This window comes from Xenopus laevis, chromosome 4L (genome assembly GCF_017654675.1).
Source record: "Xenopus laevis strain J_2021 chromosome 4L, Xenopus_laevis_v10.1, whole genome shotgun sequence".
Lineage (NCBI taxonomy): Eukaryota > Metazoa > Chordata > Amphibia > Anura > Pipidae > Xenopus > Xenopus laevis.
In genome coordinates, this window is record NC_054377.1 from 134,712,439 (window position 1) to 134,728,071 (window position 15,633).

The window sequence follows — 15,633 nt, forward strand, 5'->3', positions numbered from 1 at the left end:
TGTTTTCCCATGACAGTATCCCTTAAAAGCGACACATAATTTGAGCAGCGGACATTTTCAGGTCTCTTCATAAGAGCTGCTCTTTGGTTTGAAAATATAAGCACGTGTTAAGCATGTGAGCTTAAGTTTGCTCTGAATGATGTTCACAGCTCCACTATGATTTACTGTATAACTGGGTTCTATACATTCCAACTTCTTATATTTACATTTAATTTGCCTTGGTAGTCTCCTCCAAGCCTGGAACTTGTGTAAAGGTATTAAGTGTGGAACCCTCTGGGAATGGCCGCCTTCAAGAGGATCTAGCTATTTTAGCAGACTGTGCCCTGCCAGCAGAACTGCGGGTAAGATTCCTCTATGATGATGACATTGGTCTTTCTTCATTTGGGAGTTAAGATGCACACACTTTTTCTCCTTTTCTGATATTCTGATAGGGTTTCACACTTCTGCATATATGAAACATCTCTTTAGTTCTCAGATAATGATATATTGGATATTTTGTTCATAATTGTGCTCAATGGTGGGATTGATGGAATCAATTGCAGTGTCTTAATAATCATGTTCATACATAAAGTATCATCTGAATGGTTACTTATTACAAGATAGCAAGAATAGAAAATTCTTTCCATGCCCTGAATATTTTTTTAATCTTTTTTTTTAGGTTTTTTTTTTACTTGAGTGGTGCAGACGTTATAGGTGGACTCTTTGAGATTTAAACTTGAGCACTCGCAGAGGCTTTTATGACCTCCTTGCCATGTGAACCTCCTTGCCCATGTGGGGCCAAAATATGCTCTTTAAAGGAAAGTCGTCTTGCACTTGGGGATGCCAAATGTTAGGCACCCCCAAGTGATTGTATTTACTTACCTGAAACCTCAGGTCGGTGCTCCTATCAGCAGAAAACTGCACCGGCCTGGTGTTATACCAGTGAGAACCATGGAGCGATCCTCTTCCGTCTTCTTCTTTCTTCAAATTTCCCAGGGCAGACGCATGTGCAGTAGAATGAAATAGCCGACTTTTTTTAGTTAAAGTTCGGTTTTTCGCTCTAATGCGCGTGCGCAGCCGCGCAAAGAAAGAGGAAGACGGAAGAGGATCTCTCTGTGGTGCTCGCTGGAATAACCCCGGGTTCAGGTAAGTAAATACAATCACTTGGGGTGCCTAACATTTGGCACCCCAAGTGCAAGAAGAATTTCCTTCCCATTTAATGAGCACTTCTGTCTGGGGTCTGGCTGCACTCAGCACCTCATGCTGTATTTAACATCAGGCAGTAGGACAGAGCACAGCATTGGATAGAATAAGGCAGCCCTGTTCTTACCCGGGTCCTGCTGTGGCCTGCACCTACCGGTGCTCCCAAAAGTGCTGTCTGAATCACTGCCTTTTATTCTATGCTTTCCAACATCTTGTTTCATGTCCCCATTCTCTTGTGGGCTAAACATTTTTTATGTAGTTTCCTATTTTTCTCTCTTCCAAGACCATGCCTCTTCTCTCTCTGTCTATGTTCTTTTCTGCTCTTCACTTTTCTTCCTCATTCTCCACTTTCAACATCTCTGTGCTTCCCAATGTTCTCCACTTCTACCCACTTTCTCTTATCTATTCCCCTTACCCTGTCCTTTCTTCTTTTATGCACTCTGTTACTCTCCCCACTCTCAATTGTGTATCTGCTCTCTATTCCCCTTTCCTCTATTTCCATTTTACAGCTCCCCTCCTTATTCTTGTTAGCTCAGTGCCAGACATAGAGGACCTTGGCCTGCGGAAAAACAAAGCCAAAAATCCTCTCCTCTGCTACTTGACGTGCCTGCATCCAGATACATTGCGTCGCTCAGGTACAGGTAGATGTGGCGGTTTTCCATGAGAGTTTGCATTTCTGCACTGAAATTCGCTGTGTCTGCCTGCACCCTGGCCGAGGTTATGTATCAGGGTGCTGGCACGTCAAGCAGCGGAGGAGCAGATTCTCAGTCAGACAGTCAATCTATGGCTGTCTGGTACTTCGCAGTAAATGTTTACACAGTATTTAGCATTAAAGCAGGGAACTGTCTCTAAGTTTCACCTCTAAGTGGCACACAGATAATGTGATTGCATATGCTGCCCTCATTATGGCACTGTGTGTCATGTTACATTCATTTGGCTGATCCATCAAGTGTGAGCTCTGCACTGATCTGACTGACTTGTGTGCAATGCTTGTTTTTGTTATGGTGGATTCAGACATTAGTGGTGTTGGACCCTATGCAATTAGCCTACTTTTTGCCTGGCCCCTTTGTTGCTCCTCTCCCTTTCCAGTAGTTGCCCTGTCTCTTCACTATACCTTTTGTAAAAAGGGGCTGAAAACAGGAGTAATTTTACCCAGGTCGAGTGTCCCCCCAAACCTGGCCTGACCCAGGGTCAAGTGGTAATCATTGTTTAGAGGCATCATTTTGCCAAAGCCTTCTGCAGACTGATGCAGAGTAAACCAAGCAAACTCCATTTGCCGGCCACCATTTCAGCCTCACAGTGCTTCATGGTAATTGACTTTTTATTATTACTAATAATTTCTTAAAGGAAAGTGTCAATATCCGTTCTTACCTGTTCAGGTTATTTGGTAGAGTGATTGTGCAATGATTCACAATCTCGCCAACGCCCCCACAAGTTTCACCAAGAATGGAATATCTGGTCGATTTTTTGCATTATCTTGCGCTTATTACCAGCTGAGGTAGTCAAATATTTCAAATTAAATTACATTTTAAATGTTAATCTTTGTCAAAACTAGCAGTTTCATGTACTGTAGAAGCCAGTGTAGAGGGTAAATGTGTGCCAAGTTTCTCAGGATGGCGCTGAGGCAAATGGAGGATTGCCGAGTGCGTGCGTGGGAGTTTGGCGCAGTCAGTGCCAATTTTAGACCGAGGTTTCATGCTGCCAACTGATTATGTCCAGAGTATTGGAAGAATGGCCTTAAATTGTATTTGTAGAATAAATGAGAAACAAAAACATTCCATTTATCCCTTCCTGAGGGATTCCGTCAATTACAGAGTGCAAGCCTTTTACCTCTGTGGGAGTCAAGTCTGCAGGAGCTATTAATGTTTTAACATGCCCCGGCCTCCCTCTGTCTCCTGGCTGCTAAATATAACCTGTTGGCTCATGAATTGAGAACAGAATGTTTTTCCCCTCGTGGCTGCTTTTTCACAAATCTGTATTAGAAAAATGTGTAGGTCAGGGATCTGGTACATCCGCTTCCTCTGATCCATAACAGAAGGGACAAGTAAACGCTGCTTTGCTTCACAGCGAGCAGATGCCCAATGAACAGCCCTCAGCAATGACAATTTGCCTTATTCATTGTCTGGACTCTTCATTCACTCCCTGGGCAAGGATTCTTAAAGGAGAACTAAACCCTAAATATGAATATGGCTGAAAAATGGCATATTTTATAGACTAAACTTATTGCACCAGCCTAAAGTTTCAGCTTGTCAATAGCAGCAATGATCCAGGACAAGTGTCTGTGACACTCACATGCTCAGTGGGCTCTGAGCAACTGTTGAGAAGCTAAGCTTAGGGCTCGTCACTAATTATCCAGCAGAAAATGAGTTTTTTCCTGTAATAAAAGCTGATGCTACAGGGCTGATTATTAAATTCTAAAGTTAATTGCACTGGTTTCTGTGCTGCCTTGTAGTAATTATCTGTATTAATTACTGATCAGCCTTATATTGTGACATTTCTATTCTATGTGTACTGTATATTGTGAGTGGGTCCCTAAGCTCAGTAAGTGACAGCAGCACAGAGCATGTGCAGTGAATCAGCAGAAAAGAAGATGGGGAGCTACTGGGGCATCTTTGGAGACACAGGTCTTTACTGCTAAAGGACTGTGATTGCCTTGGGCTGGTACAGAAGCCCAGAACATAATGTACAACATTTCTAGCTACTTCTTTAGTTAAGCTTTAGTTCTCCTTTAAAGGGGAAATAATACCAGGGTCTAGGTATCCAATATCAAGACTGAAAGCAGTGTTAAACTGGGTCTTCTAGGGCCCACTTGTCCTCCAGGGCAACTCTAAGAGCAATAACATTTACTGATAGGTAAGTGTGACATGGACGTATAGTCAAAATAATAGTGGTGATGAGAATAGTCCTACAATGGACACACTGGGAGATTCCCTGCTATCCAGCAGAAGTCTGACCTTGATCAAGGATCATTTACTAAATGGGTGTTTCTCCTTTTAAGTTACACCTTTTAGTATGTTATACAATGGCCAATTCTAAGCAATTTTTAATTGGTTTTCATAGTTTTTAAATTATTTGTCGTCTTTTTCCAGCTTTCAGATAGGGGTTACTCATCTTTCTATTCAGGCCTCTCCTATTCATATTCCAGTCTCTTATTCAGATCAATGCATGGTTGCTAGGGTGATTTGAACCCCTAGTATAAGAGTTGTATTTTTTGGTCAAAACGGACATTTTCGGGTTAAAAAAAACCTCAAAAACTTGAATAGTCGGTCAATACGAGTTTTCGGGTTGCGGGACTTGAACTCGCAGAATCTGTCTTTTGCCATTTGAATTTTTTTTCCAGTTTCGAGTTCATTTGAGGGGAAAAAAACAGGGATGCACCGAATCCATTATTTGGGATTCGGCCGAATCTGAATCCTAATTTGCATATGCAAATTAGGGGCAGGAAAGCAAAAAGTGGAAAAAACTTATTTTGTGATGAAAAATCGCGTGATTTCCATACCCGTCCCTAATTTACATATGCAAATTAAGATTCAGATTCGGTTCAGCCGAATCCGAATCCTGCTGAAAAAGGCCAAATCCTGGATTCAGTGCATCCCTAAAAAACTCCAACACTCGATCCTTTGATAAATCAGCCCCCTAACATCAAATAAACCCAATAGGCTGGTTTTGCTTCCAATAAGGATTAATTATATCTTAGTTTGGCTCAAGTACAAGGTTCTGTGTTATTACAGAGAAAATTTTAATAATTTTTTGATTATTTGGATAAAATGGAGTTTATGGGAGATGGCCTTTCTGTAATTCAGAGCTTTCTGGATAATGGGTTTTCGGATAAAGGATCCCATACCTGTAGTGGATTAAGACCTAGGATTTAACCTTTAGCCAGTCAAAATATTAGAACCTTTACACCAGCCAATCATAGAATTCAGACAGTCGCACAGTTTACAAGGTAACATAACCAACATTTAACAGCAGCTTTGTGTAAACCAATTTTATCCATCGCTCTTGTTTTTCTAAAAAGATGCTTGGAACTGATGCTTTTATTTCATTCGCCCGTACCAGATTCCGCCTGAAAGAAGCATCTTTCCTCCTCACATTCAATTGTACTGCAAGCTGTGCCGAGACTGGACAATTTCTCTCTGCCATGCTTCATCTACATTAGAAAAATAAAGCTTTCTGCAAAGCATAACAATTTTGTCACTCCATTATCTGCTTCCCTTTCTCTGTCATTTCTCTGCACGTTTTTGTTTGGCTAAGCTGCAGAATTTTCCCGTTTGACTATTTTCTCCTTCTTTCTTTGTAAGGTGGGCTTTGGAGAGCTGCCATTTGACAGTACAGATAATTTCAGCAGTTACCCTGATGTCTGCTTCCAGATTGCTGGTTACAATTTTCTTTGTCACAAGGTAAGTAATTTTTTATAAATAAATAAATATATATATATATATATATATATATATATAAATTTTCATAGCAGACAGCACCTCATGTCAGGTAAGCCATTTTGTGGCTGCCCCGTGCACGGAAAAAATTAATGTATACTCCAATCAAGAAAAACCAGCACCAAGGGACTTTGAGTATGAAAAAAAGTTATATTTAAAACATATGTATCACCGACGTTTCGGTCCCTGTTGGGACCTTTTTCAAGGTACAAATACATATAAAAGTGTCCATTAAATAGAAAACACCCCCCCCCCCTCATGTGATCATGTCTGTGACATCATGTGCATTGTTAACCCCTTGTAAGGCTGAATAACAGCAATAGTGCAATATACAACTGCTAAAATTCCTCTATAAATAAGCAGTCAAAAAATTACATATAATGTACAGCTTCAAATTTAGGTTAAAACTCAATTTAAAACCCTGTGTTAACACATTTAAAATAATCACTGATGGATCATTCAGACCAGTATTATCTCTAAACTGTTATGTAACTATGTAAAGGTAACATTATTAACTTTAGATACAATCTATTCAACGTAAATAACTCAAATCAGATTTTTTTTAGAGATAAGGTTGTAACACTGTTTCATCAACCTTTCAGAAAGAGACATTATCTTTTATTCAAAAAGCCATTCAACTGTAGCGTGGAGTTCAGTCCTTTGGGGGAAACACATCCCAATTCAAAAGTCCAAAATGCCTCCCTTTGTAGCAGTAACTGATCCACATCTCCTCCCCTACGTGGTATTCTCACACAGTCTATGGGCATGCATTTGAATGAGGCAATATAAATATAATACAATATAAACAAGGGAAAGTTGTGCTCACCACTATTTTTTAAAACCATTAGGCGGGGGAGCAATGAGGGTGTGACCACAAAATACATATAGTCAACTACAAGAGGTCCTCTGCAGTCAACCCATTATCAATATATTTAAGACATATATTGATAATGGGTTGAGTGCAGAGGACCTCTTGTAGTTGATTTTATTTATATATATATATATATATATATATATATATATATATATATATATAATATATATATATATATATAAAATTTTGGAATGGTCACTGGTTAAAGGGGTTATTCACCTTTGAGTTAACTTTTAGCATGACGTAGAGAGTGATATTCCGAGACAATGTTCATTTGACAATGTTCATTTTTTATCATTTGTGGTTTTTGAGTTATTCAGCTTTTTATTCAGCAGCTCTCCAGTTTGCAATTTCATAAATGTGATTGCTAGGACACAAATTAACCTAGCAACCATCCATTGGTCTGAATAAGAGACTGATCTGAATAGAAAGATGAGTAATAAAAAGTAGCAATAACAATGCATTTTGCCTTAAAGAGCATTGGTTTTTAGATGGGGTCAGTGACCCCAATTTGAAAGCTGGAAAGAATCAGAAGAAGAAGAAGGCAAATAATTCAAAAACTATAAAAAAAAATCCATAATGAAGACCAATTGAAAAGTTGCTTAGAATTTGCCATTTTATAACATTCTAAAAGTTAACTTGAAAGGGGACCCGTCACCCAAAAAAATTATTCGAAATCCTATTGGTCAAGCATCTTGCTCCCCCCCCCAATATATTGTAACTGGAGAGCATGCACATCTCTTTTGTTTCTTCTCTCCCCAGTCTTTTTTTTGTGGCCGGAGTGACTATTTCAAAGCCCTGTTAGAGGATCACTTTTGCGAGAGCCAAGAGCTGCAGGCGCTGCCCAGTATCCCAGCAATCACGCTGCACAACATCACGGAGGAGACCTTCATGCGTGTCCTGTATTATATTTATAGCGATGACACCGAGGTGAGACCATTGTTTATACAGTTAATTCATTAAACATTGTCACATGTCCTATACGGAACCTGTATTGACGTGTTCATCATTGGGCACAAGCCAATCAGGTCAGGCTTTATTTGACCCCTTCAAAGATGGGCACTTCTCTATTCTCATCCTTCTGCATTTATCCTCTTCATTTTATTTTGCATTCCATTTTTACTTTTCTGATGGATCAGTTTTTTTTGTCTATTATAGTAACAAATCTTCAACTTCAACAGTTGATCTTCATGAGTCTCAAGCCTCTATTGTTCTCCCTGTTGTCCCTATGCATTTCTCTCTCAAGCAACTACTTAAACAGTGATGCTTTTATACTATCTGATCAGACTGCTACAGATTACTTCTACTTAAACCATGCTGCTAACATGCTCCTGTAGTCTCCTAATAGTGAACCCCCGTTGTATTTTTTTTAGTGATGCACCCAATCCACTATTTTGGATTCGGCCGAACCCCCGAATCCTTCACGAAAGATTTGGCCGAATACCGAACCGAATCCTAATTTGCATATGCAAAAAAAAGTCACGTGGTTTCCCTCCCCGGCCCTAATTTGCATATGCAAATTTGGATTCTGGTTCGGCAGGGCAGAAGGATTCGGCTGTATCCGAATCCTGCTGAAAAAGGCCGAATCCTGCCCGTATCCCGAACCGATCCTGGATTCGGTGCATCCCTACTTTTTTTTTACTGCTCTCTAAGTAAATAATCATTTATAAAATTCTCGTTTTTATAGCACTTTCCTCCCCCCCACTTCATTTCATCTCTGCAGTCGTGTTTCCATAACTTCCTGGTTGTCCTTATGTTTTTCTCATGTACTCTGCCTTTTCACACCACTTGCTCTTCTTGCTTTAAAAGGGGTTGTTCACCTTCCAACACTTTTTTCAATTCAGTTGGTTTCAGATTGTTCACCAGAAAAAAATACTTTTTCCAATTACATTCTATTTGCTGTGTGTGACCGTTTTTCTAATAAGTCTAATTTTTCACCATTCTAAAGCAGTTCTAGGAGGGGGGTCGCTGACCCTCTAAACTATTCTAAATTGATACATTTAGTTGATACATTTCTTATCTTTGTCCCTGCTGAGCAGAATCTCTGGGTTTCATTAAAGGCAGCTGTTAGAATTGATACAATAGTTGCTAATACTCCAGAGATGCTGCTGAGAAATGGATCAACTCTAAACAGTTTAGAGTCTGCACCTGAATTACTGAGCTGCCAGACTTAAATACTAGAGACACAGGGACTTAGATTTCAGAAAAACAGTAGAAAATGGAAGGTAATTGAAAAAAGTCTTTATTTCTGGTGAACAATCTGGAAACAAGTGAACTGAAAAAAGTATTTGGAAGGGGAACAACCCCTTAAAACCTTTCTCTCTGGGCCTGGCTGTCCCTTACATGTGGAATTCCATCCTTGAAGTACTCCATAAAGAACTCTTGTCTGTTCCAAGCTCAAATCCAATGCTACATCTAGAGCCTTAGCCCAATATCTGATCCAGCCTTGGCACTTACCTACGAATCACCTAACCATTGTAAAACCACAACACTTTTGTGGTTCTACCCAGATACCCAGCTATTTAGATTGTAAGCTCTGCAGCCCATCTTGTATCCTGTATGCCTTTGCGAGTGGCAGTTAACCTTTGTAACTGTGTAACTGCTTGTTAGCCCTGTCTGTACTATTAATGTCCTATAAAAATATACCCTGCTTCATATACACATATTGCTATAAAAATAAAGATACAGGTAAACATTTAGCAACAAAACTGATCATGGCACCCCCATTCTTACATTGGGATTGTTACCCTCTTTCTAAGATGAAAGGATCCTATGTACAGTTTCATCGTTCCCTGTTATTAGTATACCCTGAGCTCTTAATTGTATAAAGCTGTAGAATAGGGTGATCATCACAACATTATCACAGTATACCATAATAATGTTAGGGCTCAGTACAGAGCAATATAATGTATTTGGGGTCTAAATGGAGATTTACAAGCGGCAAGATGTTATTCCCATCCCTTGATGCTGCAGTCCTTTCATTGCCCAGAGAAGAGTTTATATGATTTTGTGGTGGCTGCTTGACATTGAATGATGTTGCGCTGACTATTTGGTAGCACTCTTATCTCTTTACAATGCAGAAGATTTTTTCCCTGTTGCCTTCGTTTATTGTGCTTACAAGGCTGGTAAAGGAGAACAGGTTATTGCTGCCATTAAAATTCCCAACCTTTCCCCTCTTTGTATGCTTGTTCACCTCTGTATTACCAGCCATGCAACAACTTGCATAGTAACATAGTAAGTTAGGTTGAAAAAAGAAGCACCTCCATCAAGTTTAACCTTTTAACTCTATTTTAACCTGCCTAACTGCCAGTTGATCCAAAGAAAAGGCAAAAAAACTATTTTAAGCCTCTCCAGTTTGCCTCAGAGGGGGAAAAATTCCTTTAAAAAATTGTACTTCCCATGTCCCGTGCTTGGGCTGATGAGGGTTCCACACAGGTCTGGACTGAGACTTTAAATAGGCCCTGGCATTTCAGGTACACAGAGGCCCAATCAGCCCACATAGAGGCCCAAACAGCCCCCACCAGCCCACTAAATACTGACTTTCTATGGAACATTATAGCAGCCCCTCTGGCATTTGCCAGAACCCACAGATTGCCAGTCCGGGCCTGGTTCCACATATACCAGTTACTTCACTGTCTGACCTGAGACATGATCTTTAGTGCATGTTAGACCAGTGCTCAGTGGAATTGCTTGGCATATGTACAAATTATCAGAATGAAGGATAACCTTTCTCTGTGGCATGGCCTCGCTGTTTATTGTGGTGGCTTTGGCCGGGGCTGTCCAGCTGGAATGATACGGCTGCAGTGCACCCCTTACTGATATCATGGCTCTCCATCCTTCCCAGTGGCTTGGTACACTTATTTTCTAGCAGCCCAGCTCACAAACCTGATGGCAAATCTGCCTGCTACATGAATAGTCTAGACAGCAGTGCATTGGTCATAGCACAGAAGTGAGGTTTGCAGTAACATAAAACGTTGGGTGACTTTAAGGGTCAGGGCACACAGGCAGATTCGGGGAGATAAGTCGCCCGGCAACAAATCTCGTCTTCTTCGGAGCCACTAATCTTCCCCGAACTGTCTTCCCCCCCCCCCGTCCGGCGTGATGGCACTCGGGGGGATTTCTTTATTCGTTTTCCGAAGTCGCACAAAGTTTCCTCGTCAGGCAACTTCGGAAAACAAATCGCTCCGAGTGCCATCCTGCCGATGATTTCAATTTTAGCCGGCAGGGGAGGCAGTTCGGGGAGATTAGTCCCCCCGAAGAAGAGATTTGTCGCTGGGCAACTAATCTCCCTGAATCTGTACCCTAAAAAGCAAATGATAATTTCTGCACTTTTAAGCATTTGAAAAGCTTTCTGCATGCTCAGAACTCACTTTTCATATAATGGATTTTGGGTGAGTGAGAAACTGCTTATGTGCTGTGGATTTTGAGGGATATTTTTAAAGTGCACCAGCAGGTGGTGCCGCAGGATTAATTGCAGAGCCGACTGTTACTCAAATGCTTCCCTTTAAATGCAGCAGCATCGCCTTCTCCACCCCATGGAATTTCTCCTCTGTAGCCACTAATTGCACACGTACTGCAGGTGTATTCAGTGCAGCAGAACCAGTTCTGCAAATCAAAACATTGTTCATTGTTTAGCAACAACAACATGTGTTTCCCTATGCAATAACAGAAGAATCAGAGAGGTACGGGTTTGGTGGGCTAAAAGGAGCCGAAAAACCCTCCAGTGTACAGTCCCAAGCCTCCTGCTGCTCACATCGTCTTGCCTCAGTGAGTGGGATTAACTTTGATTTACTGAATTATGTGTGGTGACTGCCGCTGCATCTTGTAAGCAGTTTGGGAGAAATCTGACCCATATTAAAGGAGAACTAAAGCCTAACAAAATAAGTAGCTAGAAATGTTGTACATTATGTTTTGGGCTTCTGTACCAGCCCAAGGCAACCAAGGTAAAGATCTGTGTCTTCAAAGATGCCCCTGTAGCTTCACATCTTCTTTTCTGCTGATTCACTGCACATGCTCTGTGCTGCTTTCATCTACCTGGACCTACGCACCACATACTGAATATATAGAATATAAATGTCACAATATAAGGCTGATTAGTAAATAATTCAGATTACTTGTGAATTGCAGAACAGAAACCAGCACAATTAGCATCAGAATGTAATGATCAGCCCTGTAGCATTCTCTTATATGACAGGCAAACCTCATTTTCTGCTTGATAATTTGCTTAGCTTCTCAACAGCTACTCATAGCCCAATGAGCATGTGCAGTGTCACTGACACTCCAGACATGATCCAAGATGGGAAACTCCTGTGACAACTTTGAAGGCCTGGATTATTACTACTATAGAGATGCTGAACCTTTAGGCTTGTGTAATAAGTTCAGTGGATAAATATGGCATTAATAGCCGTATTCTAATTTGGGGTTTAGCTCTCCTTTAACATTGAATGACGATCACCTGAAAACGCAGGCCCACTTCCATGTCTTGCTAAAATCCGTCTGTGTGATTGTCCGGAACGTTGCCATTCGAATGAAAGTTTTGACCATTTCAGCCCCCACTAGGGTTGCCACCTTTTTTGGTAAAAAATACTGGCCTTCCTATATATTTATCTTTATTCCCTATTAACAACATTGGGATCAGCCATCATTTTTACCGGCCAGGTGGCAACCATAGCCCGCGCTCACCAGAGCTAACCCTAATCCCTGGATGACAAAACCCTCAATGTGCATTATCCTTCCAATTACTATTTTAAAATTCGGCATGTATTGCACGTACTAAATGGTTACCCTATAAACCTGCATATAAACAGGAAATGGGGAAAGGAAAAACCTCCCAACAGAGAAGCCAGACTTGTCTCCTACACGTCTAATTTATATTCATAAGAGCTGTGGGGTTGGGGAAATAACACACAAACAAGTCAGCATGAGCATAACCCCACGCTGCAAAGCCTGACACACTCCTTTTCCTGCCGGAACACTCAAAGCATTTGACAACTTGAGTCACGGCCAGGTCTTCCTCTGCCATCTTTCAACCCCCCATTATTACTCAGTAGATGAATACTTTTGTTACTCTGCCCAATATCATCGGCTTTTCACTGGATCTACCTGCATCAGACATCTCCAAACCATTGTGGCGTCATCTTTATTTAGCGGCACTAACTTCTATAATGCCTGTTTCTCAGCTTTCCCCAGATAATGCCTACGAGGTGCTGTGTGTGGCAGACATGTATCTGTTGCCTGGACTGAAACGCTTGTGTGGAAAGACCTTGGCCCGGATGTTGGATGAGGACTGTGTCATCGGCATTTGGAAGGTTGCTAAGCTTTTCCAGCTGACGCGGCTAGAAGATCAGTGCACGGAATATATGGCCCGGATCATTGAGAAGGTGAGCAAATGGCAAAGACAAACATATTCCACTCTTACGGTGGCAATAGATGTTACAATTACGTGTGTACCTGTTTGTGCGCTCCATGATTTTAAATAATATTAAATAAAGTGCTGATTTTAGCCCTGCAAGTGCTCCATGTTTAAGCCATGCAATTGGATTTCTCACACTTCGGGGGTGTCTCAACGTGGTAGCACAGCAGGATCAGTGAGTGCTCCCAGTAATTTTGTTTTAAATACACAAGTGTAGAGGTGAATCGTCAGATATACAGATAGAAACAATAGAATTCTATGTATCTGACAATTCAGCACTAACTGGCCAAAGTTCAGGTGCCTTCAAAGGCGCCCGATCGGCACGTCAACAAATATGCCCATATCGGTCGGCGCGTCTTCCACCATACACCCACCGAATATCCTATATGAAAATTAGTTTTGTGCTATATTATCGGTGCTTCTATGGCCAGTTGGTTAATGTTAATATTGTGTGTCCTTGTTTCTGCCTCATGGGTTTTCTGTAAATGTACCAGAATTTGGACCTCCTTGCCCATTTTGCAAATTCCAGCAAAACAGAAAGGGTGCAGAAAACTTAATTTCATGGACTGATTCAAAAAGTAGAGCTTGGTAGAGGGGCACATATTAACCACATGGGTGATCCACTGGGACATGACTAAAAGTGTCTCTACCCTCATTAGCCTACTTTCTAGTCCCACCCTTTAGTTATCCACTTACAAAACTGTGCTCTGTCACCACCATGAATCTTTACGTAATGGCACTACATGCCCAGAATGCATTCCTCCATATTTTGTTTACCTACAACCCCCAGCATCCCACGGAGGGCTCCTATGAGCTGTCTAAAAGTAGAAACAAACTGTTATATAGCAGGGTCAGTGTTACTTGTTGTGATAACTGAGAGACAAATGACAGAAGCCTCATCTCTCATGGCCCAGTCTGAGCTAGAATGGTTCTTATGTTCTTTTCCCAACATTCCCCACAGCTGGTGGATTCTGAGGAGTTTTCTGCAGCCATTCGAGAGGACGCCGAGGCAGTGGAGGAACGCCAGGAGACAGACTCCATCCCGCTCATCGACGACATCCGTTTCCATATCACAAGCAATGTGCAGACCTACAGCGCCATTGAGGAGGCCAATCAGCGGCTTGAGGCTTTAGAGAATTTGTTGGCCAAGTTAGAACTGGAATGTTAAGCCCAAGAAGAACAGAATATAACGTATCTTTAAAGGTTACCTCCAACAACAAATGTAATGTTCTAGATCCAAATGATTCCATCTAGATCTCCATCCAAAGCAGTCAGACAGTTTGTAGCCACACGTTTCCTCTCCAGCTGTTTCCGAACTACAGCTTCCAGCACCGTTACCTGAAAGGGGAGTTGTAGTTCAGTAACCATGGAAGGATGTCCATAGCTGGCTCTGTTGTCTAATATCAGATATTTTATTCTGCTGAGCATTATAGTACTGTACTAACGCTTTGCATGGGGTAAATATGTTTACTAGGTGCTGGTGAAGTTATTTGATGCAGTTCATGTGTCTTACTTAACCTCTGGCATTTGGTGCGGCAAATTATACCTAGAATATATATTCTATCTATCACAGAGCAAGTGCAAAATACCCCACCATACACTGTGCATAGTCGCTCAATAGAACACGCAATATTAATGCAGCTTGGATGCACTGAATATATATTTGTTTGCACAGGCCGCTATATTTACAGTTCAAGTTGATCTAATATTCGTAACACTCGCAAGCACGAATTCTAATATTTCCCAATCTTGATGGTTGTTTTGACACCCAGGGGTGCTAAGACATTATGCATCAACTTGCCCAATGGATATCTGCAGCAATATAACAAGACGGGCCCAGACCATAGCAGTTAGTGCTTTAAAGTGGACCTGTCACCCAGACACAAAAATCTGTATAATAAAAGTCCTTTTCAAACTAAACATGAAATCCAATTTCTATTTTTTATTAAAGCATTCATAGCTGTTGTAAGCTCATTTAAACATCTCAGCTGTCAATCAAATATTGTCTGCCCCTCCTCTATGCCAGTGGCATAGAGGCGGGGCAGACAATTACTTTCACTTTCCATTCAGCACTTCCTACATGTCACTGCTCTCCTCACATTGCCCCGTTCTCTTAATCATTGGGTCCCCTATTCTGGTGCACAAACAAGATTCTGAGATGATGCAAGGCTTGTCTTAATAACAGTATCCACAAAAATGGCTGCTGCCTGCTTGCTGTAATTATGAATTCCCAGACTGAAGGAAACAAGATTCAAATAATTTATATAGTGTAATTAAAGTTCAATTTGCTTGACTAATGTGATAAAATAGGATTTTGAATAATTTTTTTGGGTGACGGGTCCCCTTTAATGAGCTATATATAACTTGTTTTGGGCCCTTGCTCAAGTTGACCCTGCCTGTTATAATACACAGGATCTATTTATATCCCAATTGTTTTCTGCAGTTAATGTTCTTAGAAAACAGCACCTCTAGTGACAGAATGTGTTGTTTATACTCTCTGCAACCCCTTCAGGCAGCAATGAATGGGTTCTCCATAGCACCCTGGCTATGGTACAGGGTGTATACATTTGTCTGAAACTCCATCTTGTGTATATCACCCCTAAAACAGCAAATTAAAATCCAAGTGTGCGTGTGTGTGTGTGTATATAATTTTTTTTATTGACCAATCAATTGAAGTGGTGACCACCATATGCCCTCACTGTCCTATCATGTTATAAAATGTTAGCTTG

General features: G+C 41.0%; 1 protein-coding gene across 4 annotated transcripts in view; it reads left to right on the plus strand.

Moving 5' to 3' along the window:
- The window catches only part of abtb1.L (ankyrin repeat and BTB (POZ) domain containing 1 L homeolog), a 32,983-nt gene extending 18,168 nt beyond the window's left edge, over positions 1 to 14,815 (plus strand). For all 4 annotated transcript variants that reach the window (XM_041590839.1, XM_041590840.1, XM_041590842.1 and 1 more), the window contains 5 exons: positions 226 to 341; positions 5,484 to 5,582; positions 7,255 to 7,422; positions 12,672 to 12,872; positions 13,866 to 14,815. In XM_041590839.1, the coding sequence (XP_041446773.1) occupies positions 226 to 341; positions 5,484 to 5,582; positions 7,255 to 7,422; positions 12,672 to 12,872; positions 13,866 to 14,072 (791 nt within the window). In that variant the 3' untranslated portion in view covers positions 14,073 to 14,815. The remainder of the gene's footprint in view (positions 1 to 225; positions 342 to 5,483; positions 5,583 to 7,254; positions 7,423 to 12,671; positions 12,873 to 13,865) is intronic.
- Positions 14,816 to 15,633: the final 818 nt, after the last annotated feature.